Source organism: Falco peregrinus, chromosome 18, assembly GCF_023634155.1.
Source record: "Falco peregrinus isolate bFalPer1 chromosome 18, bFalPer1.pri, whole genome shotgun sequence".
Taxonomy (NCBI): Eukaryota; Metazoa; Chordata; class Aves; order Falconiformes; family Falconidae; genus Falco; species Falco peregrinus.
Window position 1 is genome coordinate 5,049,349 of NC_073738.1, and position 24,997 is coordinate 5,074,345.

Here is a 24,997-nt window from a genome sequence, read left to right on the forward strand (position 1 = left end):
TAAACTGCAGGTTTCACTGGGTCCAGTTCTTGGCTGGGTCCCATTCAGCTCCCAGCGCTGTCTCAGCAGAGATGTTCCCATCTGCACCCATGCTCTGGGGAGGGGAGCTGAGGACCCACACTTTCATATCAGTACCTCTTTGCTCTGTTTCTCCTTAAATCCTTGAACTCAGTGGCAGCTCAGGCTGGGTTTAAAACCCCATCTGCCTTTCATGCAAGAGTTAATAGGAGGAAGGAGTGAGCAAGGTTTTGCAATGAATTAAACCCCCGTGAAAGAGCCTATGGGAAAGAGCCTGTTACCAGCCCCAGGGCTGTAGGTCACCAGCGCTGTGTACTTGCTGCCAGCGTTTATTAGGTCCTTGTCTGAGCTGAGCGAGTAAAAAAAGCCAAGAGGAGCTGCAGGCAGAGCGGGCGGGGGCACTGCCTCACTCAAAACTGAGTGATGAGCCAGCGCAGTTTCCTCCGGCCGGCCGCGCTCGTCATGTGTGTCATACACCCAGACTCATGATTCATCTCTCGGACTACTCAAAACCTCCAGCTGGCCCAGAGCTGCTCTCCATCGCTCACGGCGGGGCTGGTCCACGAAGTCCCCCACGTCCGGGGCTCGGAGGAGAAGATGGAAAAACTCTACATGACTCTGGGGGTCCTCATGCTCTGCGCTGCTGGCAGCTGGGGTAGGTTTATAGCCCATAGCATTGTTGCTTGCTGAAAGCCAGGTCATTTAGTGATTACCTTGCCTGTTATTTCAGAAAATCCCAGGACTTTCTGCATTCCCAGGGTCTGTGATTTCCCAGGAAAATCACTCGGAGGGGGAGCTGGCAGCCTGAAACTGCAGCACGGCTCCCAAACCCAAAGCACCGCTCGAGCCGTTGGGTTTTGGCCGGGACGGGGCTGGGAGCATTTCTCCAAGATGTTACAGGGTCAAGACACGGTTTGGTGCGTTATTTGCACGCTGGGTGTGGCAAGTTCATATTCTCTTCTCTACCTACGTTGTGTTTGGCTCCGGGTACCGGTTTGTAATGGAACGACTGGGGTGTGACTTGTGCTCCGTCCTTCATCAACAGAAAATAGGCTGGGAGAGTTTGCAGGGCAGTAGCCACTGTGTCCGTGTCATTTTAAGGGCAGGGGGTGTATTTATGTCAGCGTTGCTGTCTTGTGTTATTTTTTTCTCATGCTGTTCCAGTGCTTTTCGTTAAAAACTCTGGTTTCTGACATCAGGTGACTTCAGGACAAATATAGTTTTTATTTAAAAAAAGATTTTCCAGTATCTGTAGTGTGGAGAAGCAGGCTAGAAGAGTGCTGCCTCCTCCCCAGGTGTGGGGCTTAAAGTAAATCCTGCAACTGCAAACTGGTGTGGGGTTTTCAGGTCCTGATTTATAAATCAGTCCCATTGTTTTCAAGGCCAGACTCGAAGGGGGTTGGGGCAACGTTGTTCTGTCTAAAGAATTCCAGACTTCGGTGAATTCCCAGGAACAGCCTGAGGCTCCAATCTGCTGCCAGAGCGAGCTGTCATCAGTACAGGACATAGGATAACCCCTGGAAGAGCCTGAGTTTATAAAGCGGCAGTTTGGGGCTGTGCAAGTGATTTCTCTGGTGCCTGTCATCAGCTGAGCTCAGCTTGGGGCATCCCATCTCCGGGAAGATGTTGGCAGACAGGGAGAGGTTCAGAGAAAAGAGCCCCAGGATGGTGTGGGCAGACCAGCCAGAAAAGCCCAAATCCTTACCCCTGAGCCAAGCAGAAAGGCCAGAGAGGATGTAAGTATGGTTTGTGTGTTTATCGAGTTTTCTGAAATCTCTTTCTCAAGTTTTCTGCGTGCACATTCTTGCTCAAGTTGGCAGAGGGGGAAAAAACAAAGTGTATGGGTGGCTCCTCCAGTATGCAGAGGGGTTACTTAGAGTGCAGATTGGGGACTGAGTAATTTTCTCCAGCCAGGGAAGGGTAATGCTCAGCCACAGGCGTCTGGGGTAATTTAAGTGCATCATTTCACCTCACTTGGGGCCACAATGCCGCCCAGCCCCAGGCGGGTGGGTCCCATGCTGCCCAGTTTACCTCCCGTTTCCCTGTATTTCATGTGCTAGGGTTATTGAATTTTTTTTTAAAAGCCTGAGTTTTTAGGATCAGATCATTATATGAGACCAGCTGCTTTCATGGTAAAAAAAATGCAGCTTTTGTACTGGGGTTTAATTAGTTTTTATGGCTGGAAAAACAAGCCCCAGAAAATGAGGGGGGGAAAGTAAAGAAAAAACACAGAATTTATTAGTTTAGGCTGTGCTGGGATCTTGTTAACGTGCTCACAGCCAGGCAGTGCCCTGAGTCTGGGAAGTGGTGCTGGGCACTCTCAGGGCCAAAACCTGAGGGGGCTTAAGCTGCCCATCCTCCACCTGTGCTTTTGCCCTGCATCACCCCGGGGTCCCGCTGCCCACCTCCCTCGCGACACCACAGCCCTGCCCCGGGCCAGGCAAGCAAGTGCTGGAAATGCCAGAACAGAGAGATTTCCCCGCAGTGAGGGAGGGGGTGAAGCTGCCTGCTCGCGGCAGGACCAGCCACATGTTTGGATGGTGATAACTGCCCTGTGTTAATTACCACTGGCGCCCGGGGGATTTCGGCCCCTTCCCAGGGGGAAGGGATGGCCATGCTCCACCCGACCCCCAGTGTAGCGCAGCCAAGAATGGCTCTGGATGGTGCTGGAGGTTGGGGAAGGGTCCTCTACCCCCAGGCATGTGTCTTGGTTATGGAGAGATGGAGACCAAGGGGACCACAGGGCTGCGTGAGTCTGGGGCAGGTGCCGACCTGTAGGGACCCCCCAGGCAAAGCCAGAGGTAAGGGCAGACCCCAGGGCGGCCTTGGACATGGCAGCATCCCTCTTGTGGACCCCCATGCTGCAGCCCTGTTAACCCCATGTGCTTCTCCCCAGCCATGCGGCCGCTGCTCTGCCCAGGCAGGACAGCCCAGCTTGTGGCCCTCGTTCCAAAATCAACCAGAAAATTGGGTTTACATCTCCAGCATGGAGGGGGGACATGAGATCGAGGACCCATGAGCTGTGGGGTCGTAGTAGGAGGGCAGGAAAGGAAACCACCGGGGTCCAGAGGCTGTGCACAGGCAGGAGGTAATTTGTACCAGATGCTGGAGAGCAGATGAGCTCTCCAGCCCAAAGGGACAGTCCTGGGGCTCATTAGCCCCAGAGCTCAGGTTTCGCGGCACGAAGAGGCAAAAAGGAGGCAGCCAAGGGTTTGGCTGGCAGATACGAGCTTGGAAATCCTCCACATCATGTTTCAGTGCAGCCAGATCTTGCTGACAGCAGGGTTAGTACTGCACAAGGGAAACTGAGGCAGACAGCGGCTGAGTGACTTGGCTGAAGTCACAGTGCGTCTCACATCCCGGATGCTGGTGTGAGCCCTGGGTCCTGTCCCTTTTCTGGGAGCATGGCTGGAGCACCCATGGGTGCCAGGGACCCTTGTCAGCGCCGCACTTTGCCAGCAAGCTGGGTGCTGGGGCAGAGCCAGGTGACCAAACCCTCCTACGGCAAGTTAAACCCACTGCAGAGGGAACAAACCTCAGCAAACCTGGCATTAAACTGGGCCAGGAGCATTGCTGGTGGTACCAGGTGCTATAACCCTGCCCCTAGCCACGGCGGCCGTGAGTCAGCAGCTGGACACGGCTGCTGCTGGGAGGGACGTGAGAGTGGAAAGCAATGAAAATCCTGGAACAGGGCTGGTGGCTACCTGGCACCTCTCCCCCCATCCCTGACCAGTGGCACACGGTGCTGGTCCAGGTATCCAAGCATCAGGGCTCCCCAGCGACCTGCAGCTTTGGGGGCTGTTCCCATGCTCGGGCATGTGGCCCCAGGGTTGGCAGCTCTAAGAGTTTAATCCTAAGCATCTGGAGCTGCCAGGGCCTTCCCTGTCCCCAAGGGCTGGCAGGGTAATGCCTCCCCTGCTGTCCCTGGAGGGCTGAGCTGCTGCCAGCCATGCGGAACTGGCTCCCAGCTGCACGGCACGGTGCAAATCCAAGGCACGCGCCCCGGTGCTGGGCTGCAGCCACCGGCACTTGGCAAGGCAGGAGGGATTTCACACGGACGCAGCGGGAGCAGGCGTGGGAAGCAGGAGCTGGTGCTGTTGGTGCCGCTGCTGCTGTCTGAGCCCTTTGCCTTCCCACTGCCAAGCCCTGGCCATCCAGACCTGTCCACCCAAGGATGCGCTGTTGCTGCTAACACGTCGCTCAGTGTCCTGGTGCAGAAAGCACCAGAGATCAACCTGTTGCTCTTTTGGACAATGCTAAATTTCAAATCTTTCCCATCCTCGCATGCTACAGCCGGGTATTTTGGTGTAGAAAGAGAGATATGGGAGCAGATCCACCCCAAAGGTGGTGCTGAGCCAGCAGCTGGGCATTTAATTTAGTCCCCCTGCATGAGACAAGCAAGGAGCGTGGGTGGCAGAGGTCTGATGGGGCCACTGGCCCCAGGGGCATGTCCCCAAGCACGTCCCTTCAGGGCAGCCACAGCGTGTCCAGCTCAGCCTGTGACACCAGCCTTGTACAGACACACACACCTGTGACACGCAGCACACACAGCTGCCATGCACACACGCACGCGCAGACACGCATGCACGCTCACACTCCCAGGCTGCATACTGGTGGGCATGAGCACGTGATGCCATCGCTGTGGTTCTGCCCAGACCAGAAACCTGACGACATTGTCCCACTGTTTCCTTTCTGCTTTGTGTTGCATTTCCTGCGCCGCAGAAAACACTGCGCTTTCTGCTTGCAGCTGCCCAGGAGAGCCCTGGGCGGGGACGGGGGGACACGGGGCAAAGGGGAGTCCCCAGCACCCGCTGCTCCACGCCAGCATCCCCCAGGCTCCCCAGGCTGCAGCGTTCCCCCAGCCAAGCAGGCACATGGCTGCGGTCTGCTCTACCCAGGGAATCCTAAACCTCTGCCAAGACGCTTGTGCCCCAGGAGGGAGGAAGAGCTGAGGGTGACACCACTGCGGCCGTGCTCCCCGCCGCTCGCCGCAGCAGGAACCGCAGAGCGGCACAGCCCTGGCTCTGCCGGAGGAGCTCCTTCTGCTCGGGCCAACGCTGGTGCTGCCCCAGGGCCCCTGTGGGCATTTTGGGGCCCTTTAATCCCCACCACGGAGCCGCTGGCCTTCACGACTGGTGCCAACACGTGTCTTCCAAAGTCCCCTTGGCCGCTGCCCCGGACAGAGCCCAGCCTTTGCCCAGCGCATCGGCACAAAATGCCACCAGCGTGTCTCCGGACTCATGCCCTCTCCCTCCCCTCCCTTCCCTGGGTTTGAACCCGAGCCGAGATCACCCACTGAGTTTACCATCTGCACCAGGTGGCACTGACCCCCCCGGGTCAGGGGCGGTGGGAAGCTGTGGCGGTACCCCACCCGCCTGGGGGGCTGCGGGTACACGCTGCACCCCTGGGAACGGCCCCCTCCCTGCTGCCCCAGGCTGTTTGCTGGGAGGCACAAGGGGAGACGCCTGCGCCCTCCCTGCCAGCGGTGGGGGCTTCACTCCAACACACGCACCATTGCAGGGATGGAGGGACCAGTAAGGAGCTGGCAGATAGGAACTGGTGCTCAGTCCTGAGCAGGATGAAGCCCAGCTGGTAGCAGGCTGGGGAGGTGGTTATAAAAGGGGCCAAGAGGCAGCACCTGGGGCTGGGAAAGGGGTCGGAGTAGAGGGGCTGTGTCTGCTCCTGAAGGTGTCGGCTGAGCAGTGGGACTTCAGGGCATGTGAGCCCCGGGTTCTGCAGGCTGTAACCGCTCTCTGTTTTGCTGTTTCAGGGGGTAACATCTGCACCACCCGCGGGGTGAACTCCTGCAAGCAGTGCCTGGCCGTGAGCCCCCTCTGCGCCTGGTGCTCTGCAGAGGTAAGAGCTGGGGGGCGGCTGAGAAAGGGCTGAAGCGGGTCCCCGAGCCGGACAGGGGGTGTGTAGGAAGGGATGAGCCTCTGGGTTGTGTGATGGGCGCTGATCCCTGCGTTACAGCCACAACCTCGGTCTCCATCTGTTCCCGCTGTGTCTAAAACATTCCTCGGTGGCATGTGGCTCAGACCACAGCTCGAGACGTGCATACATCACAGGGCTCGTGCTGCCTGCTCCTGCCTTGCTCTGAAAATCTGCCCCTCACCTGGGAGGTGGTGGGAGCCACGTCAAGGTGGCTGGGAAATGCTGATGTTTCAACTGGGAATTCACTTTGTCTTTCAAAAAATGTACATTTGAAAACTTACTTTATTTTTGGTTTCCTTTTTGAAAACCCATCGTGAAGCTCTGGCTAAAGGAGCTTAAATGTTAGAAGGACCGGAAAGGGAAGGAAGCCTAGAGGGAGGAAGAAAAATACTGATTAGAAGTTAGGGTTTGGGTTCAAAACCCCTTTTTTTTTTTTTTTTTTTCATTGTAAAGAGAGGGAACGGAAGACAAGGTGTCTAGTTTTGGTTACTGAGCTAAAGAGGATGTGAGAACTGAGTTGTGGTTCTGAAATCACCCTGTCTGGGTAGGTGGGAGCCTGGGGACATCTGCCACGCTCCCCTCCAAAAATGCAGCCCTGGGGGTTAGTCCGTCAGGGAGGTAAAAGGAGGGAGTTTCCCAGCAGTGGGAGAGCAGCCCCAGGGCAGCGACTGGGGAGGTGAGGCTGGGATGGGGAGAGGTGATGAAACCTCCTCCTGGGCTTTGCGGCCAGAGCCCGTTCCCCCTCTGGCAAGGCTTTCCTTGTTTTCTGCTTCTCCATCCCTGAAGCTCTGCTTCCTCCAGCTGTGCCCGTGGTGCCCACTTGGACTAGGGAAAGAATGGGGGAAAGCGATCCAAGCTGGAAAACGCTGCTGGATCATGCCCCCGTGGCCTGATGCTTTGGGGTCAGCGTGTAGCTGGGGGGGGTGCCTCCGCTTGCTGTGCCCAGCGGATAGCCGGGATCTCGGTGTGGATAAAGATGCTTGTGTGCCCCATCTTATCTCCGGCGGGGAGTGGCTGAAGGGTGATAAGGACCCTGCTCCCCTCTCCGGAGGGGAATGGCTGGCTGGGCTGGGCTCGTCCTTCCCAGCCTCTGCTCCTGGGCTGGGCTGGTGTCTTGACACTGCAGTGGGGGCTGTGATGAGCTTTTTTTTTTTCCTTCAGATCAGCAAAGGTTTCCAAAAAAGGAAATATTTCCAGTGCTGCTCAGAGCTGTGCTCATGGGCAGACGTGACAAGCAGCGAGGGAGCCGTCCCGCTGCCAGCAAGCGGCCCCCAGAGAGCCGGGCTGTGCAAGCTCTGCTCAGCAACTCTGCCTCCAACATCTGGACCACATTGTCTTAATTTAGCAAATGAGGGCTTTTTCTGTGGGCTTGTTTAATTTCCCTGGAGTGGGGGAGGTCTCTGATACTGTGCCCCCCCCCCCCTTTTTTTTAAAGGGACAGTGCCTTTATTTGTGCTTCTGCTCCCACTGCAGCCCTTGCCGAGCAGCGCGGCCTTCCCGAGGACCGGGGGTTATCAGCCACTCCTGCTCCATCCTGGGTTTGGATGGACGGATTTCGTTGAGGCTTCTTGCGATCACTGACCCCACCGAGTGCTGATGCAGAGGAGAATTGCATTTTACTTATTTCTCAGAAACTTTGACCACTCTTACCCACAAATAGATGTGCCCATCCACTCGCTTTTCCTTTTGGAAAAAGTCAGCTGAACCTTAACACTGAGACGTGGCTCTAAAATCCCTTTGGAGACTATCATGACGTCTTCCAGGGTCTCACCCAACTGAAATGTCACCCGCTGTGGTTCCCTTGGAGGAAAGGTGGAGGCAAGGCTGGACCAGGCTTTGATTTTAGAGAAGCTGCTGGAAGGTTTTAGCTTCATCTGCAGAGACGTCTCTCTTTGGGTGCTCCCAGGAGCTCTCCTGCAGAGAAGCTGATGCTGCGTGTGGTTGAAAACAGAGAAGCCGTGGGGATGCATGAGTTCCCGCAGCCTCCCTGCCCAGCAGCAAGGGAGCTGGGGGATGGAGCTGGCTCTGCCAGCCCCCTGCCTGACCCTGCCCTCGCTCACGGGGTCTGGAGGCAGCCACCAGGGGATAAAATCATCAGCTTTCCCATCCTGGAGCTGGGGAGTATCCCTGCAAAGGGCTGTGGGGTGGCTTTTGACAGCGGGGTGGGGATATCCACCCCCCCGCAGCATCTCTGCGGTGGGGAGCTGGTGCTGGCGGGGCTGTGCTGGCAGGGAAGTGGGGTTTGTTGCATGTGTGGCAGTGGACGAAGTCCCTGCGCTCAGAGTTTGTCACCAGCAAGCCTGGGCTGCCTCTGGGTTGTCCTACCTGGGGCTGTGTCCCAGTTGCTGAGTCAGCACGGCTGCGGAGACTGGGGTAAAATACAGGCTGGGGGCTGCGAGGGCCTCGTGGCCAAATGCCCCTTTGATGCCACAATAACTTTTTCCTTTGTCTTTTGCAGTAGTTTTGTGGCTGGGGCGGCTCCTGTGACTCCCGAGTCAATTGTAATATTTAGGGCTCCAGGGAAAGGAGAAGGATGCAGCCCTGGGGTTAAATAGCTTCCCCATGGGAATCCCACAGCAGGAATGATGATGCTGATCCCAGAAGGTGCTGCGTGCCCTTTTGGGTCCTGGAAGTTCCCCAGGATCTCCAGGTATTGCCCAAGAGCCCAGCACCACAGTTAAAAACGTGTCTGCCCAGCCCTCTTTTTCACCCGCATGTTTTCCCAGTGATTTCCCTGCCTGGGACAGGAATGTAGGTGATGATTGATGGGATCTGGAGTAAATCAGGCACCTCTTCCCGCAGCAGGGAGCCCCGCGGGGTGGGCGCATGCAATGGAGCTAATTTGGAGGGATGACTTGTCCTCTTCGCCCACGGCATGCTGTCCAGGCGGAGAGGGTGGGAGCAGGGGGCCGCGGGGGAGAACACGCCTGCTGATGTATTTTCTGGCTATCACTTGGCCACCACTTCCAGAGGGCTGTAGGCCAACCAGGGCCTCTGACACTGTTTGCATTTTTCTACTTGTTTCTGTCAAACACACGCATTTGCTCCGGGGTTCAGCCAGCCGGGAGCTGGGGGAGATGATGGCCTGGATGGGGAGCCGCTCCGGTGCTGGGGGGCTGCGGCATCGGGATCCAGCTTCCCAGGAGCCCGGAGGGAGCTGAACCAGCCCCAGCAGGACCTGTGCCACCCCCCTTTGCTGCAGGGAAAGGCTGTGCTGGTCATCTGCTGCGGGGCTGTGAATGTAGAAAGTTTTAGGCTGTGGGAGGGAAATGGAGAAACCTTTTGGAGGGGAGGGTGGCTGCTGCCTGGCTGGGAATGTACAGCAGCAGATCCTGGCAGTGTTGGGCTGGGAAAGAAATTCTTCCCATATTTGTCTTCATGAGAAACCAAAAGGACGGGAGCCCTTCTGACGTGCCGTGATAAGGGCGAGAAGCCGGGAGCTTTCTAGGAAAGGAAGGACGGGGCCAGAGCCCCACCGTGACTCCACGCTTTGGGCTTCCTGCCCCTGATGGGCACTTGACGGCTGCTCCTGCAGCCCCGTTGCCTTTTTGCTCCTTTTTTGGTTCTCCTCTCCCCCAGCCAGCTCACCCGGCAGGAAGCTGGAGAGCTGCAGATAAGCCTGACCCGTTCTCAGGCAGGAACTGAGCGCCATTCCCTGCGATGGGCTCACCCGCAGCGGGCTTTTCCCTGCTCGCAGCAGGACTTCTAAGGGAACGTGATGAGAAAATGGAGGGAAAAGGTGCCTTGCCTTTTGCCAAAGTTTAGAAAACAACAAAAAAAAGTCCCGGGCTCTGCCCCTCACCCCCAGCCTGCCATCTTCACATCCCGCCTCACCCAATTCAACCATCCCACATAGAGGCGCTTTCCTTTTAGCTTTGCCAAAACCCAAAGCTGAGGTTCCAGCTGCCGGGAGTCAGGATGGGGTTTGGCAGGGATATGTTATCCATCGCTCCTTGGCGGAGGTGCTGAGCTCTGCCGCAGAGCACAACAGACCAGAACCTTCTCTGAACCCCAGCAGGACTTGTTGGTCCTGGATCCCCTCTGCCTGCAACCTCCTTTGAGGAGAGACCATGGGCCCCCAAAAGCCTCTTATCCTGCTCTTGCGTTAGGTGTGATAAAGCTGGGGGTCTCTCCTTAACCCTGGGGGCACCTGGGTCCTGACCGTGTCCCTCTCCTGCAGGTCATGTTGCAGTCGTCCCCTCGCTGTGACCTGCGTGCCAACCTCCTGCGAAACGGCTGCGGGCAGGGCTACATCGAGTTCCCCACCAGCAGCGTAACCATCCTGGAGGACCGACCCCTCAGCAACAAGGGCTCGGGGGGCTCCACCACCACCCAGATGAGCCCCCAGAAAATACAGCTGAACCTGCGGCCGGGTAAGACCCCCCAGCTGCTGTGGGAGCGGGAGATGTAGTGGGAAATAACCCAAAGGCTCAAGCAACGGATGAGCCATCGCTATGGCCATGGCTATAGCTGTCTTGTGTCCATCAAGGGCAAGGCCAAGCTGGGGGCTGCACCGACCCTCCAGGCGCATCCCTGGTGGGCAGCTAGGCTGGCTGCAAGCTGTTCTCTGCTGTTCAGTCTCTTGGATCAATCCTGTGTATCCTGAGGGGCAGGGCAGGATGCAACTTCAACAAGAAGCTTCTTTTATAAAGCCTTTTAGATGTCAGCTACTGCTGCTGCGCTCTGAACGCCTCGGTGGAGGTCAGCTCGTCTCTTATAAGCTGTGGAGCAGCTGGCAGGGTTGGAATACCAACAGGTCGCTGTAATTTCCCAGGCTCATTTCAGCCAGGCAAACTGGAGCCAACTGACTGTTATGGTTGTTTGCCAGCGCTGAGGAGTTTCAAACCGTGCCAGGCAGGAGGCAAAACTAACAAACGCCACTTGCCCAAGGTTACAAAACTGGTTTGGGGAACACGGAGTGAGTGATACCATCGCCCTGCTCTGCCCTGCGAGTAGCCCACCCCCAGCCTTCCACTCACCGATGGCTCTTCCAGGCTCAGCAGGAACAATTTTGGTTCCTTGTGCTCAGTCAAGCCCTGGGGCCAGGTACTGGTGGCCGATAGCACGTGGCATGCTGTGTTCGTCCCTGGGCCTGGCCAAGAGTCCTGTCCCACCTGAATGACGGCAGTCTGAAGTGTCCCAATGCAATGGGGACATCCGATGCCATGGGGACATGTGGCTGCTCGGTGGCCCTTGCTCTGTTCAGGTCTAAAGCTGTGGCAGGAGGCAGGAGGTGTGCTGCTCTGGAGAGGAACAGAGGCAGGGTGCAATGCCCTGAGTCTCTGTTCCTTGGATGCAGAAGAAGACACCCCACCCACCCCCAGCCTGATACCATCTCTGCCCAGCCAAGGCTTAGCATAAGTCATCTGCCTTGACTCATGAATCAAGACCAAACGCTGGAGGATATAAGCAGGACAAGTCACAGCCCACGTTCCACAAACTTGGAGTCCTTGTGGTTTTAGCTCAACAAGGAGGAAAGCTGCTGTGTGAGCACAAAGCTGGGACCCCTGCCTGTGTGGTGGTGCTCCTGGAAGGGGACGGAGGCTCTCGACTTTCTCCATCCTGAAAGTCAGAAGGCGACACACCAGTTTAGAAGGGAATATGAAAACAGTAACAATTTAAGCCCAATTAAAGCTTTTTTCCTCAACATTTGAGGTGTTCTGAGAAAGCTGCAGCTGTGCCCCAGTTTACATTTCAAAGAAGCTGTTTCAAAGAGCAGCAAGAAAGAACCTTTGTGTTTTTTAAAAGGCAGAATGAAAACATCAACCCAAAGCATTTTTAGCTTTTTTGGGTTTTTTAAGTGCAAAAGTCATCAAAACTGGCCTGTTCCCCAGAAGGTTTTGTCTAAGGAGGTTTTTGTTTCATTGGAAAATGTTTCACTAACAATTTCCCAGAAGGAGCTGGGAGGAGCCAAGAGGAAAGGGAAGGAACAGGGATGGGGGAGGCCCTGGGAGGTGCCTGGAGTCCCTTGGGAGCTCGGAGAAGTCTGAAGCAGCCAGGCAGCCCCTGGCAATCCCTGCAGACCTGCTGCCCACCTGCCGGGTGTTTCACCCTCTCTATCCAACCGTGTTGGTCACACTGTTCGTGCAGGGCACCCTGGGGGTCAGCTCGGAGAGGGAGGATCTGCTCACAGCCTGGCCACCACAGGTCTGGAGAACAGGACCCAAACGCCACATTCACATCTCCAAGGGGTGCATGGCACACCTCCCACCAGCACCCTGCCCTGAGGGCTTTACCCCTGGGTCTGTTTAACTGTGGTGTTCTCCTTCCAGCAGCTTTAAGCCACCTCCTTGGCTCCTGCTGACCCCACAGGCTTTCTCCCTAGCCCTGTGGTGAGCCCCCGTGGCTCCTCCCGGGAGCGGATCTCTCACCCCGCTGCCTTGTCACATTACAGATGACTCCCAGACCTTTCGTGTCCAAGTGCGTCAAGTGGAAGACTACCCCGTGGACATCTACTACCTGATGGACCTGTCCAACTCCATGAAGGACGATCTGAGGAACATCCAGAATCTGGGCACAAACCTGGCCAGTGAGATGCGCAAGCTTACCAGCAACCTCCGCATCGGCTTTGGGGCCTTTGTGGACAAGCCTATTTCCCCCTACATGTATATCTCTCCTCCACAAGCCATCACAAACCCTTGCTATGAGTAAGTTCCAGGCTGAGGAAGTCCTCTAAGGGCCAGAAGTTAATGGGACATCACTGGAACGTGGCTGGAGATCCATACCAATGGATTTCAGCAGGGAGCTGGGCGCCTTCTTTTGGGCAGAATTAAACCTGGTTGTGATGCACGTTCTGCTGGCACAGGGAGCAACAGCAGGTCTAAACTAAAAGTATCGTTGTCACTGAAAAGCTTTTAAGGGAACAATTGGGTTGACACCATTTTTTCAGGAGAGATGTAGAGGGTCAAAAAAAGGGACTCCTAAAAACCCCAGCAGGACAGAGGCTGGGAGCTGACCTGGGCCCAGCATCTCTAGAACATGTGGCTGGTTTTTAAAAGGTCCTTCACCAGCCTCTGGCTGTGTCCTCAGGCTCCTGGGGTGGTTGGGTGCCTCCAACGCATCCTGGATGGGACCACGGGATGCGAGATGGGTGCAGGGCAGGGATGGGAGCTGGAAGAGCCCTGTGAGCATCACACCCTGACTGCTTTTCTCCTGCAGGATTGGGGAAACCTGCCTGCCCATGTTTGGCTACAAACACGTCCTGTCGCTCACGGACGAGGTGACCCGTTTCAATGAGGAGGTGCGGAAGCAGAGTGTCTCACGGAACCGTGACGCACCCGAGGGCGGCTTCGATGCCATCATCCAGGCCACCGTGTGCGACGTAAGGGGCAAGAAGATCTGACTGGGGCCAGGAGAGGGTCATCAGGCTGGGCCTGATGGGTTGGCAGAGACCACCCAACCCCACCAGGACCATAATAAGCCCTGTGGAGCTGCGCTGGGGCTCAGATCTGGAGAGCGTGAACATCTCAACTAGGACATTTCTAGACCAATAGCCAAGGCAAGGGAAGAGCAGGGCCCATAGGTGGTCCTGGGGGGAGAAAGGAGCAGGTGATCCCACGTCAGCCCTGCAGTAACCAGCCCAGAAGGGACATCATCTCCTGTGCCTGCACCTTGGTTTTGCTGGAAATGGGAGGGGTCGCGTCCCCCAGTCATTAGCCACCTTGATTAACACTCTAGCAAATTAAAACCTGTCTTTCACCTGTACCAGCAGCCCATGCCCACCTGCCAGGCTCCACAGCCCACCCCACCACCCCAGCACTTCCCTGGGAGGGCGACTGCCCTCGCTTCCCTCTGCAGTGTCAGGCTGGTCCCTGCGGCCAAGCCGTGACCCGAGGTGGCAGCAAAGATGGTTGTGGGGCGCTGGCACGTAGGGCTGCCCTCGGTGCGTGCTGCCGCACAACTGGGAGCTGCCTTTCGCTGCAGGAGAAAATCGGCTGGAGGAACGATGCTTCCCACCTACTGGTCTTCACCACGGATGCCAAGACCCACATCGCGCTGGATGGCAGGCTGGCCGGCATCGTGCAGCCCAATGATGCCCAGTGCCACATCAACAAGGATAATTTCTACTCTGCCTCCACCACACTGGTAAATGCTGACCCCTGTGTGGGGTTGTGGAGCCCAGAGCTCCTGTTGAGGATCCCCGTGGGATGGGAAAGGTGGTCCAGCTGCGGTTGGAGAGCGTGATGGGGACCAGGGTGGTTGGGGGTGCATGTTCCTAGGGTATAGCTTCTCCTCTTCCCCAGGACTATCCCTCTCTGGGTCTGATGACTGAGAAACTCTCACAGAAGAACATCAACTTGATCTTTGCTGTGACAGACACAGTTGTTGGCCTCTACCAGGTAAGAGCTGCTATGCAAAGCCACCTTCTTGGCGGGCTGGTGGGTCCTGAGGAGCACCCTTTGCGGCTGGCCTTGGGTGGTCTCCTGCCCTATCAAAGCTCCCTGGGAAGTTCCCGTGTGCCCGGACAGGGTTTGGCCCAGCAGTGGCACATTCACCCATCACGAGCAGCCCACGCTTATGATATTTCTCCAGAACTACAGCGAGCTGATCCCAGGCACAACCGTGGGCACCTTGTCCAGAGACTCCAGCAATGTCCTGCAGCTCATAGTGGACTCCTATGGGGTGAGTGTGCAGTGTGATGGCCCCGCAGCCACTTTCTCCCTCCCAAAATAACCACTGCTTCACACTGCAAACAGCCCAGACAGATCTGGCAGCTCCCCCAACCCCGAGCATCCTCCCTGCACCAGCTGTGAGCATCTGCCTCCACCCCTGCGTGCGGGGACCCTGGGGAAGGGCGATCACTGTGCTCGCTGCCCCTTCTATCCTCGAAGGCATTTCTCTGTGGGGGATGACGTAGCTGAGTCCTGAGAAAGACTCGGGGCACTTGGCTGCTTTCCCCTCTGCGTGAGAACATCGCTGGGGTGCTCGGGGGGACCCCTCCCAGGACCGAGCCCTGCCCAGCCTGTGCTGTCATCTTCATTGTTCCTCTCTCCTCCCCTAGAAAATCCGCTCCAAGGTGGAGCTGGAGGTGCGTGACCTCCCCGAAGAGCTGTCCCTGGCCTTCAACGCAACCTGCCTCAACGACGAGGTCATCCCTGGGCTCAAGTCCTGCGTGGGGCTCAAGATCGGGGACACGGTGAGGATCCAGCTCGTGGGACTGGTTTTTCTCCCCCTCCACGTAGCAGTGCTGCCAGCTCATCTGACACTTTCCTCCAGCACCCACTGGGTGACACGAGCCCTGTAACCTCTGCAGTGCAGAGAGGGGCCCAGCTGGGTGGGTGCAAGGGGGAAAATGCTTTTTTGAGCCTGCTGGATGCAGACTCTGTGGTCCTCTAGCTCAGTCTCACCGCTGGCCACAGTGCATGGGATTTAGCTGTGGCAGGCAGGTGCCTGGTCCAGACCATGCCAGGACAGCTTCGAAAAGCCCCAAGAGGGCTATTTGCCTTTGTAGCCAAATGGTGGGTCCCATTTCTGGGCTCCTAAAGCTGGGGGACGGAGTGGAGCAGGTACCCCAATACCATGCTGGTGGTACTGACACCCCGATGCACCCTCTTGCCTTCCAGGTGAGCTTCAGTATCGAGGCCAAGGTGCGGGGCTGCCCACGGGAGCGGCAGAAATCCTTCACCATCAAACCCGTGGGCTTCAAGGACAGCCTGACGGTGATGGTGAACTTCAGCTGCAACTGCTACTGCGAGGGCCAAGCCGAAGCCAACAGCTCGTCCTGCAGCCGAGGCAACGGCACGCTGGAGTGCGGCGTGTGCCGCTGCAACCCCGGGCGCCTGGGCTCGCACTGCGAGTGCTCGGAGGAGGAGTACAACCCCTCGCAGCAGGACAACTGCAGCCCCCGGCCAGGCCAGCCCCTCTGCAGCCAGCGCGGCGAGTGCATCTGCGGGCAGTGCGTGTGCCACAGCAGCGATTTCGGGAAGGTGACGGGCAAGTACTGCGAATGCGACGACTTCTCCTGCGTCCGCTTCAAGGGCCAAATGTGCTCAGGTGAGTGCTGGGATCCGGGCGCTTGCGCTGCCCGAGCTCACGGAGGAGGACGACACCGACACCGGCTCCTCTGGGGCTTGTCCCATGCGTTGTCCCCACCTCCAGCTCCCTCGCTGGAGCAGCCCTGGGTCTGGAGCGATGCCAGGGGAATGACTCCCTTTTTGGCAGCTGGTGTCACCTCCCGTGCCCGATAGCTGTTGGGGGGGGTGATGGGCCAGAGGGTTAAAAAGCAGACCTCTGTCCCTACTTGGGCTCGGGAGTCCCTGAGTGGGCTGGGGGGCACCCAAGGAAGCAGCCCCGGGGTGCACAGGGCAGGGACCCTGCTCACATTGCAGCCCCCCGCACGTCAGAGGCATTGCTCTGCAGGAGGAAACCCCAGGATGGAGGGAGAAGGCTGGGGAGAGGCAACTTTTCTCCTCCACCCAGTTCTTGAAGGCTCCCTGTTGGAAAAAGCATTGGGGAAGTAAATCCTCCCCCATCGCTGGCTTGAAGCCTGTCCGCTCCTGAATATTCATCTCTTCCACCTGCTGCCAGGCGCCCTGGCTGCTGCTGCTCTCAGCACCGGGGAGAGGAGCGGGTCCCTGAGTATTTCTCCCATGCCAGGGGCTGGGGAAGGAGCCCCTCTCTGCAAAACACCCGTCCCAAAGCATTTTCTTGCGTCCTGATGTGCCAGGGTCTCTTCCCCATCAGGAAATCCCCACCCAGGGTTTCTCCCACCAGTAAGCACCGAAGGCCTGAGTGAACCCCAGGGCTCTGCCCCATCTCCTGGCTTTTTGAGAGGATGTGGGAGAGGATGTGGGAGGGGTGGCAGCGCCTGAGACTGAGACATGAAGCGGTGGCATGTCCCGTCCAGGAGCAGAGCATCCCAAGTGTGATTCAAGGGGGGAATGACAGAGGGGTACCCCCTCCCTTTCCTATCCCCAGCCTCCCTCCGTGAGCCCAGGTGAGGCAGCTGCTAACACAGTGCCAGAAAAGCCACCCCTTTCCTGCTGCAAGCCCCCCGATCCTCAAGAAAACATCAGTGCCCAAAGCTGATCCCACTCTGCTGGAGCCCAGGGCTGGGGATATGAAACCTGCTGGCCAGATGACCAGGTTCCTGCTTCCCAACATCTCCAAATCGAGTTTTTTGGGACCCCACCTGCCCCTCAGCCCAGTTCCTGGCTCAGGGCTGCTCTGCGCCGCTGGGATTGATCCCTTGTCTTAACAGCCTGCTGAGAACGGCGCCGGGAACTGGGGTTTTTCCCAGCTCCGAACAGTCCGTGTCCTCGATGCCCCTGGGGAGCCGGGACCTCCCCCTGCTCCCGCTGCCTGTTTGCACAAGGCCTGGGCAGGAGGGATGAAGGGCGATGATGAAGCACTGCCTCCAGCCTGGGCGAGCTGTTAATTAACCTGACCTGTCTGACCCCGTTGGCATCCATCCCGTCCCACTGAGCCACTTCTCCCCAGCCTCCCCGTCTGTTTCCATGCCCCGTCACCCGGTGCGGCACCGTTTTCCTGTGACTCAGCCCTAGTTCCTCGTTAACGGGGTTACACATTAATTTCTCACGCTGGTGCCTCCAAGGCCGTGGTGGGTTGGTGCCCAGCTGATGCCTCGCCAGGAGCAGCATTCCCGATGCACCCCGGTGCGGTCGGGGATGGGGATGGGTTGGCACGTGCCAGCTCCGTGGTGTTTCCTCCGTTTACCGTGTCTTGTCTTTGAGCAGGAATCAGCCCAAATAGCTCCAGGCTTTGGCAGGATTTGAGCACGTCTGTCTGTCTGTCTGATTAAACCAGTCTCGGCGAGTGTGCAGAGCTTGTCGGGCTTTTCCCAGCAATCAGCTTCCCCTGCCTGGTCTGGGACTGGGAAACGAGTGGGATTTGGGGGGTTTGACCAGATGTTCTGACTCAATCTAAAGTTAAAAGCCGAAGTTTGCTCAGAGATGCATCTGATGGAGCATCTCCAGCTGTTGCAGCCAACCTGCCAGAGCTGGGGCAGCTCAGCCTGAAATCTGACAGTTTTTTTCTTGTTTGGGTGAAATACGAGGAGTGCTGGGGACACAGTGAAGGTTGAGGTTTGATGTGAGTTTTGTGCGCGCCACCCCAGGGCGGTGGAAAGGGGCTGTCCTGGGCGGCCGGTCCGCTCTGCCGTGCTGACGGAGGTGGAGCTGCCACTCTGGGTGCACAGGTATCCCAGATGGGTGACTGCTAACGGGATCTGTGGGGACACACGAGGGTTCTGATGCCTTCTGCGTTGTCCCCAGGCCACGGGCAGTGCAGCTGCGGTGACTGTCTGTGTGACTCGGACTGGACCGGTGACTACTGCAACTGCACCACCCGCACCGACACGTGCATGTCCAGCAACGGGCTGGTGTGCAGTGGCCACGGCTCCTGCGTCTGCGGCAAGTGCGACTGCACCCAGCCTGGATCCTATGGCGACACCTGCGAGAAGTGTCCCACGTGCCCGGACGCCTGCACCATCAAAAAGTGAGAGCGAGCAGAGAGCTGGGACAGGTCATACCCCATGGGGCAGCCGGCAGAGAGCTGGGATGGGTCATACACCACCAGGGAGCCGGCAGCAGGAGCTCTCACCAGCTGCAGCCCAGCTTGGTTGGGATTGCAGCAATTTCCGCAGCCTCAGACCGAAAGGTATGATGCTTCCCTGGGGAGAGCACGGGGGAGCTCACGGTACCTCCCTCCTCTTCCTCAGGGATTGCGTGGAGTGCAAGAAGTTTGAGCGGGGAACGCTGGCGCAGCAGCAGTCCTGCAGCCGCATGTGCCGCGACGAGATCGAGACGGTGCAGCAGCTGGGTAAGAGAGGAGACCCAACGCCCTGCCCGAAAGCGTGGAAATCCAGGGGGCTGCGTATGCCCTCAGCTTTCCCTCCGCATGTGCATCCCCCTGGCACGGGGGGCTCTGAGCCTCTCGCTCTGGCAGGTGACAGGGGCAAGGATGCTGTGAACTGCACCTACAAGGACGAGGACGACTGCGTGGTGCGGTTCCAGTACTACGAGGATGCCAGCGGCAAGTCCATCCTCTACGTTATCGAGGAGCCTGGTAAGACCCAGCTGCTGTGGTCGGGCTGGGGGATGCAGAGCGTGCCGTGCTGCCTTTCTGCGCTGAATGGGAGGGTTCTGAGTGCCCTTCATAGCTCCCACCCCAGCCAGGCTCACGGGGTGCTGCGGTGGGGGGCTGAGAGGGGTTACAGAGCCGCTTTGTTCCCTGCTCCGTGCCACCGGGGCTGTGATTTCCTGCCTCTGTCTCACATTTCCCCACCACCTTGCTCACTTATTTCACCCCCACAGTGAGGCCAAGGACGGGGGCTCAACCTTCCCACCACCCTGATCCCGTTTTTGACTCCATGGGTGTGATTTTTCTCGAGAAGCAGGGAAGAGCTGGCTCCTGCTAGCCACACCGCGGCTGCATCCCAGGGCTGGGATACAGCAGCCCCCTGCCACGCAGAGCAGCCCCCGGGGTCTCCGGCGACCTCCAGGTCTGATTTCCAGCTGAGCCAGGGGCTGTGTGGCTACAGATCCTTGGAAAGCAGAGCCAGGAGGGCAGCTGCCAGCTCTCCTTACAACTGCCTGCCCTCGGCAGGGCTGCAGCCCACCCTCCGCAGCCCCTGTGCCGGCAGAGGGGAGGCAGGCAGGGGCCGGGGCAGCTGCTGGGGTTTGCACCAGATCTCGCCACCCCGGTTTGGCAGCGCGGTGTTGACACACATCCAGGAAGCGGGGGCAATGCGGGGTGTCAGCCGGGCTGGTGGCTTGGGGATGACTTGGTCACTGATGTCATCCTCTGCCATGGGTGTGAGCGGTGATGCCCCAGCTTGGCACCCCAGCAACCCCTTGGGCTGCTCCAGGCGTGGGTGCAGACCTCGCCCTACAGACAGGAGTCCTGCACGTGCACCCCACGGATGGGACCCTCCGTTACAGAGCCTGCTGTGTTCAGGGCTGGAGGCTCCTGCTCCTTAACAGGGCAGGATGAAGCCCTCCTGAGACCAGAGGAGCTCCATGTACCCACGGCCAGGCAGCCCCAGAGCTGCTTTTAATTGTCCAAGGGGTGCTGAGCCCTCCCAACCCTGCCCTCCTCCCTCCTCCAGACTGCCCAAAGGGGCCAGACGTCCTGGTGGTCCTGCTCTCCGTGATGGGTGCCATCCTGCTCATCGGCCTCACCGCCCTGCTCATCTGGAAGCTCCTCATCACCATCCACGACCGCCGGGAATTCGCCCGTTTCGAGGAGGAGAAGGCCAGGGCCAAGTGGGACACGGTGAGGGGCAGCGGGTTGGGTGTGCTGGGCAGGAGCCCCTGAATCCCGTGGGCTGAGTGGATCCAGATCCCGGTGCTCCCAGCAGGAGAGCCCAGCTGCTGTCTGTGGTCCCAGGGCGTAGTCCTCAGGGACCTGCTTGCCCCATCCCTCCCTGGAGCATGGCACAGTGTCACAGGCAGGACACGGGGTGACACTGCCAGCCTGGACACCCCTTCCCCAAGCCCGCTGCGGTCCCAGGGGCTGTGCATAGGTGACAGCAGATGTTCCAGATGATTTTCTCACCTCCAGCACATCCCAAACGTTTGTCACCAGCGTGACCCTCTTACTCACTGCCCACACCAGCCTTTCCATCCCGTGGGCGAGGCGGAAGGTCCCTCCTGCCACGGGGTGCTGGAAGGGCTGAGGCACCCCGAGCACAAGGGAAGGGGCTGGGGCAGCACCGGTGCCTGCGCCCCCCCTCCCCCCTCTCCAGAGGGAAGGGAAAGAGCCACTCCATCCCACCCCACCGGGAGGCCTCTCGCCTCCTGAGCTCCTGCTGCCTCGCCTCTCCTCCGCAGCAGCTTTTCCTTGCTCTCCCCCATGAAACCTAATGGAGAGCCATTAAACTGCACGGCCAGAGCCTCGAGTGGAGACGTGGATCCACCACTCGATGCTGAAATGGTGCCTCAGTTTCCCCAGCTGTAAAGGAGAACGAATGCTGATGCCAAGCGCAAAGTGATGATGTTCTTGTTCCTTCTTCTTCCAGGGCCACAACCCTCTATACAAGGAGGCTACGTCTACCTTCACCAACATCACGTACCGCGGGAACATGTAAGGATGCCACATCCAGCGCTGGCTGTGGGATCAGCCAAGGATCCACAGGACCTTCTGGAGTCCAGTTTACAGAAGAGCTTGCGTGCGTCTGCATGTGTGAGTGTGTCTGCGTGTAATTTAACAATCCCTCGACCGCCTCTGAAGCCCTGTTGTCCATCACCCCACTGTAACTGCAGGGACGTGCTTTCTGCAGCAAACCTCTCCTTACCTCAGCGGGTCGCCCCGCAGGAGCTGGCGGCCCCTCCATACACTGAACACGGAGAAATGGGACTTTCTCTGCCTGGCGAGTCTGTGAAGGGTTAGGTGCTCATTGGGCCAAGTGGATTTCAGGAGCGGCTGCTCGAACCGTGCGTGGCCCGTGTCCCCTCGTGCCCTGGACAGCTGTGGTCCCCCAGGAGCCATCTCCCCGGGGACAGGGCAGCTACGCTGGCTGCCAGCAGGCAGGAGCCATCGCATGGCTTGGTGGGTTGAGGACACCGCTCAAGTGACACGGCAGCCTCTTGCTTCTTACAGCCAAATGCTTCTGGTGCTGCTGCGGCCCGGGACGGTGAAAAGCAGTGCCCCAGCATCACGGCGCCCTTCCTTGTTCCCTCCACCTGCACTCTGCACCACCGGCCAACTCTATGTAGCGTCAGCTGTGCTGGTCCCAGCTGCAGCCTGGCTCAGCCCCTGGGATGGTGCTGAGCACCCCGTGTCCCGCTCTGCTGTCCCCACACCACAGAGCACGTGGATGTGCAGGCAGCAGCCTCGGGAGGGCCATGATGCCTGTGATCCCTTGAGCCTGGCCACCTCTCTCCCTTTTCTGTGCTTTTTGGGCTGCGTAACTGCACCACGCTTGGTTTTCTGTGTGGCTCAGGGTTCCAGAAGAGCAGGCAGGGTTCGAGCCCTGTCCTGCTGCCTGGGGCTGTGCATCACCCATGGTTTGTCCTGGGGGGAGAAACAAAGAAATGTCCCGGTAGCAGAATGTGGCTGTGACGGTGCTGCTTGCCTGGTCCCTGCCCAGGCCAGATCGTGGTGGCTTTATTCCCCTCAATCCCACCAAAAAGCAACAGAGACCTTGTGCCCGGCACGGGGCTGGCCCCAGCAGCGTGTTGGCTGAGCTGGCGGTGGCCGTGTGTCCCCATTCCCTGGCTGGCCTGTCCCCAGCAGTAGGGGCAGGGGCTGGCTGCAGGCAGCAGCGGCTGGTGCTGGGGGGGAGCTGGGGCTGAGCCCCAGCGCGGGGGCGTTGGGTGGGCAGCACCAGCACAGCAGCGGTTCACACCACGAAAATAAAAATAAAATGAAAAAACCTCAAACTAGTAACGGTGTCAGTGTCCACACGAGCAATCTGTGCCCAGGCTTCCCACCCCGGGGGCAGCCCCTGGCTCCCCAGCAGGGCTCGGGGGGCTGCTCTGGGCCGGGGGGAGCTGAGGGACAGCGGAGCCAGCGCAAGCAGGGCTGGGGCCACCCCAGGGCTGTCTCTGCTCTGTTACTTGTGCCCTGTTGGGGGTGGATTACACACCTAGGGGCACAGGGCGAGCCAGAGCCCACCGCAGACTGCTACTTGGGCAGCCACCTTGCTTCACTGCAAGTGGGGTGAACCCCAGCAGCCCCCCGCCCTGCCCCACGGGGCCCTGCAGCCCTCCGGGCTGTGGGAGAAGCCCCCAGGAGAGGGGACCTGGGCTGGGGCCACCGCAGGACTGTCCCAGGGACAGCTGGGGCTTGGGCTCAGGGCGAAGGTGCTAAACCTGGGAGCAGGGTCCTGCCTGTGCCCACAGCACCCAGCCCGCGCACCCACTTGGCACCATGTCGCACAGGGCTGCAGGGACACCCTTCGAAGCAGCACCTTGGGACCACAGAAGGTGCCAGAAAAACAACTGTCCCGTACCCCCCTGCACCCCCTGGGCCACAGGGTGCTGCAGCTGAGCGCTGTGTTCAGGCACCTGGAGCAGCAGTCAGTGCTCCCAGCTGCACCAGGCAGGAGCTTGAGGCGGGGGTTCCCAGCACCCGAGTGGGCTCTGGGCTTGGTTTGAATTGGGCTTAGCTGGGTTTGGCCTCGGGGGGAGCATTTCAGCATCAGGGTGGGCTGAGGGGAAGGCAAAAGGGTGCCCAAGGCAGAGCTTGGCTGCAGCATGAAGGAGTAGGATGAGACCCCCGAGCTGGCTGGGGCTGCCCCAGCGCAGTGAGCCCAAGGGCGAGTTTGGGGTGCAGGGGGTTCGGCTGACCCTTTATGCTTATGAAAGCAAGGTTCTGTCAAATTAGACACCCCCCTCTTGTAGTTGACACAAGAAAACATTCTCAATTTTGATAAGTAAGCAAGTAGAGCACGGAAGGGACAGGCTGGTGTTCTGCAAAAAGGCCGTGCGCGGGGACGGTGACCATTCCCACAGGGCCAAAGCGCACCGCCCACAACATCACTTGAAAATGTAGCATCTTCCTGCCTCCCTCGGAGCTGCCCATCACTATGCGTCAGTATTTACGCTTATTACCTCGTTGTCCACTTTCAGATCTCTCTTCTTTTCCATGATGTTCACAAGAATTAATGACGTTTGCACTGACTTTGTGCCAAGACCACTGCTACTCACGCTGGCTAACAGCCCGTCGTTGCTTCCTTTGCTTCCACCTGTATGAAACCATTTGCTTCCACCTGTCTGACATTTAGTTTGTAAATACTTTTGGGACATTTTTATGTCTTAGACTTGCATAATCCTTTCCTGCACGGTGTTCTGCCCCAAGGCTCTGCCCCTAGGCTACAGGAATACAAATAATAACAAAAGTGGAGGTAAAGAAATCAGTTTTGTAGGGAAAAAAGTTGGTACTGATGGAGGACTCGGCAGTGCTAGGTTAACGGTTGGACTTGATGATCTTAAAGGTCTTTTCTAATCTAAATGATTCTACGATTCCATGATTCTATGCTTTCGAACAAGATGGTGGCTCACAGCTAGAGAAAGCAGAAAGCCATACGGCCAGCAAACACACACACACTCACACACGCCTCTGCCCGATCCGTGGTGAGGTCTCAGTGCGGAGCCCCAGAGCCCTGACACGGTTGTAAGGAGCAGGGCGATATAACACGCGCTTGGAGACTGCAAGCTGCCCGCCTGCCAGCACAGAGCAAGAACAAAAATCTAACCCTGAAGCAGCGCTCGGTGATGCTGCAGAGCCCGTGGTGCCGTGGGCGTGCGGTGCCAGCCCGGGGGTCAGGGCAGTCGCCCACCCTGGGGCATCCAGCCTGGGAACCTGCACCGCTGCTGCGCCCGGCCAGCAAGGGTCCTTCCCACGGGATGCACCCAGCCTGTGCAGGGACTGATCCTGCTCAGGGCTGCGGGCATGGCGCAGGGCCAGCACGCAGCAGCTGGAGGGATGGAGGCGCAGCTGTCCTCAGGCTCTGGATGTTGTCCCCATCTCTGTGCCTTAGACACCCCATGGGACCCCCTCGGACCCTGTCCCAGCTTTCTGGTGGCAGGGAGCTCAGCCTGGGAATGCCACCAAGTGCTCTGTGACATCAGTTAGAACAGGGGCAGAGAGGTGACATCGGGCAGCGAGCCTGGGGTGCGCCCAAGGCCACCAGGGCAGTCACCCAGAGGTGAATCAGCCACAGGGTCCCTGGAGCGGGGCAGGGGGCTGCAGCACCCTCTTCCTAGGCAGCCCCCCGCACCAAAGCCACCTCCTGCCCTGCCATGGGCCCAGAGCTCTGGGTCACATCCTTCCCAGCCGTGGCCCCACTGGGTGTGAGACCCCCAGGTGTCCGTGGGGCCCCATGGGTGCCCCTGTTGGCAGCAGAGCCAGGACAAGGGGAGGATGGACCCCAGCGAGCCGCTGCGGCCCCGCAGCCACCGGGGCTCAGCAGCAGCCACCACGGTGTGGCTCAGCAGAAATTCAGGACACAGCTGCCTGGTCCGGAGCCCCACCAGCGCCCAGGAGGGTGGTCTCATCCCGCAGGACTGCCGCAGCCAGCAGGACCTTGACGCCTAGCAGGAATGCCAAGTCCAGCAAGAAACCCACACCCAGCAGGACC

At 58.6% G+C, this 24,997-nt stretch overlaps 1 protein-coding gene across 2 annotated transcripts; it reads left to right on the top strand.

Moving 5' to 3' along the window:
• Positions 1 to 332: 332 nt before the first annotated feature.
• On the top strand, positions 333 to 21,097 carry ITGB3 (integrin subunit beta 3). 2 transcript variants are annotated; one of them, XM_005238808.4, is made up of 15 exons: positions 333 to 673; positions 5,789 to 5,874; positions 10,133 to 10,325; positions 12,347 to 12,599; positions 13,111 to 13,273; positions 13,876 to 14,037; positions 14,196 to 14,291; positions 14,485 to 14,574; positions 14,954 to 15,088; positions 15,516 to 15,945; positions 18,186 to 18,408; positions 18,632 to 18,732; positions 18,859 to 18,978; positions 20,021 to 20,187; positions 20,933 to 21,097. In XM_005238808.4, exons 1-15 carry the CDS (start codon positions 616 to 618, stop codon positions 20,999 to 21,001), a joined length of 2,346 nt encoding a protein of 781 aa, XP_005238865.1. In that variant the 5' UTR covers positions 333 to 615; the 3' UTR covers positions 21,002 to 21,097. The 2 variants fall into 2 exon arrangements, with proteins under 2 accessions (XP_005238865.1, XP_027644494.1); XM_027788693.2 differs by lacking the exon at positions 333 to 673 and adding an exon at positions 1,443 to 1,754.
• The last annotated feature ends 3,900 nt before the right edge of the window (positions 21,098 to 24,997 follow it).

Excerpts from the sequence above, each read along its gene's own strand:
- ITGB3 (XM_005238808.4), top strand. The coding sequence starts at position 616 with ATGGAAAAACTCTACATGACTCTGGGGGTCCTCATGCTCTGCGCTGCT. Across the intron at positions 14,575-14,953 it reads TCATAGTGGACTCCTATGGG|AAAATCCGCTCCAAGGTGGA; the intron begins GTGAGTGTGCAG and ends CTCCTCCCCTAG. Across the intron at positions 18,979-20,020 it reads CTACGTTATCGAGGAGCCTG|ACTGCCCAAAGGGGCCAGAC; the intron begins GTAAGACCCAGC and ends TCCCTCCTCCAG.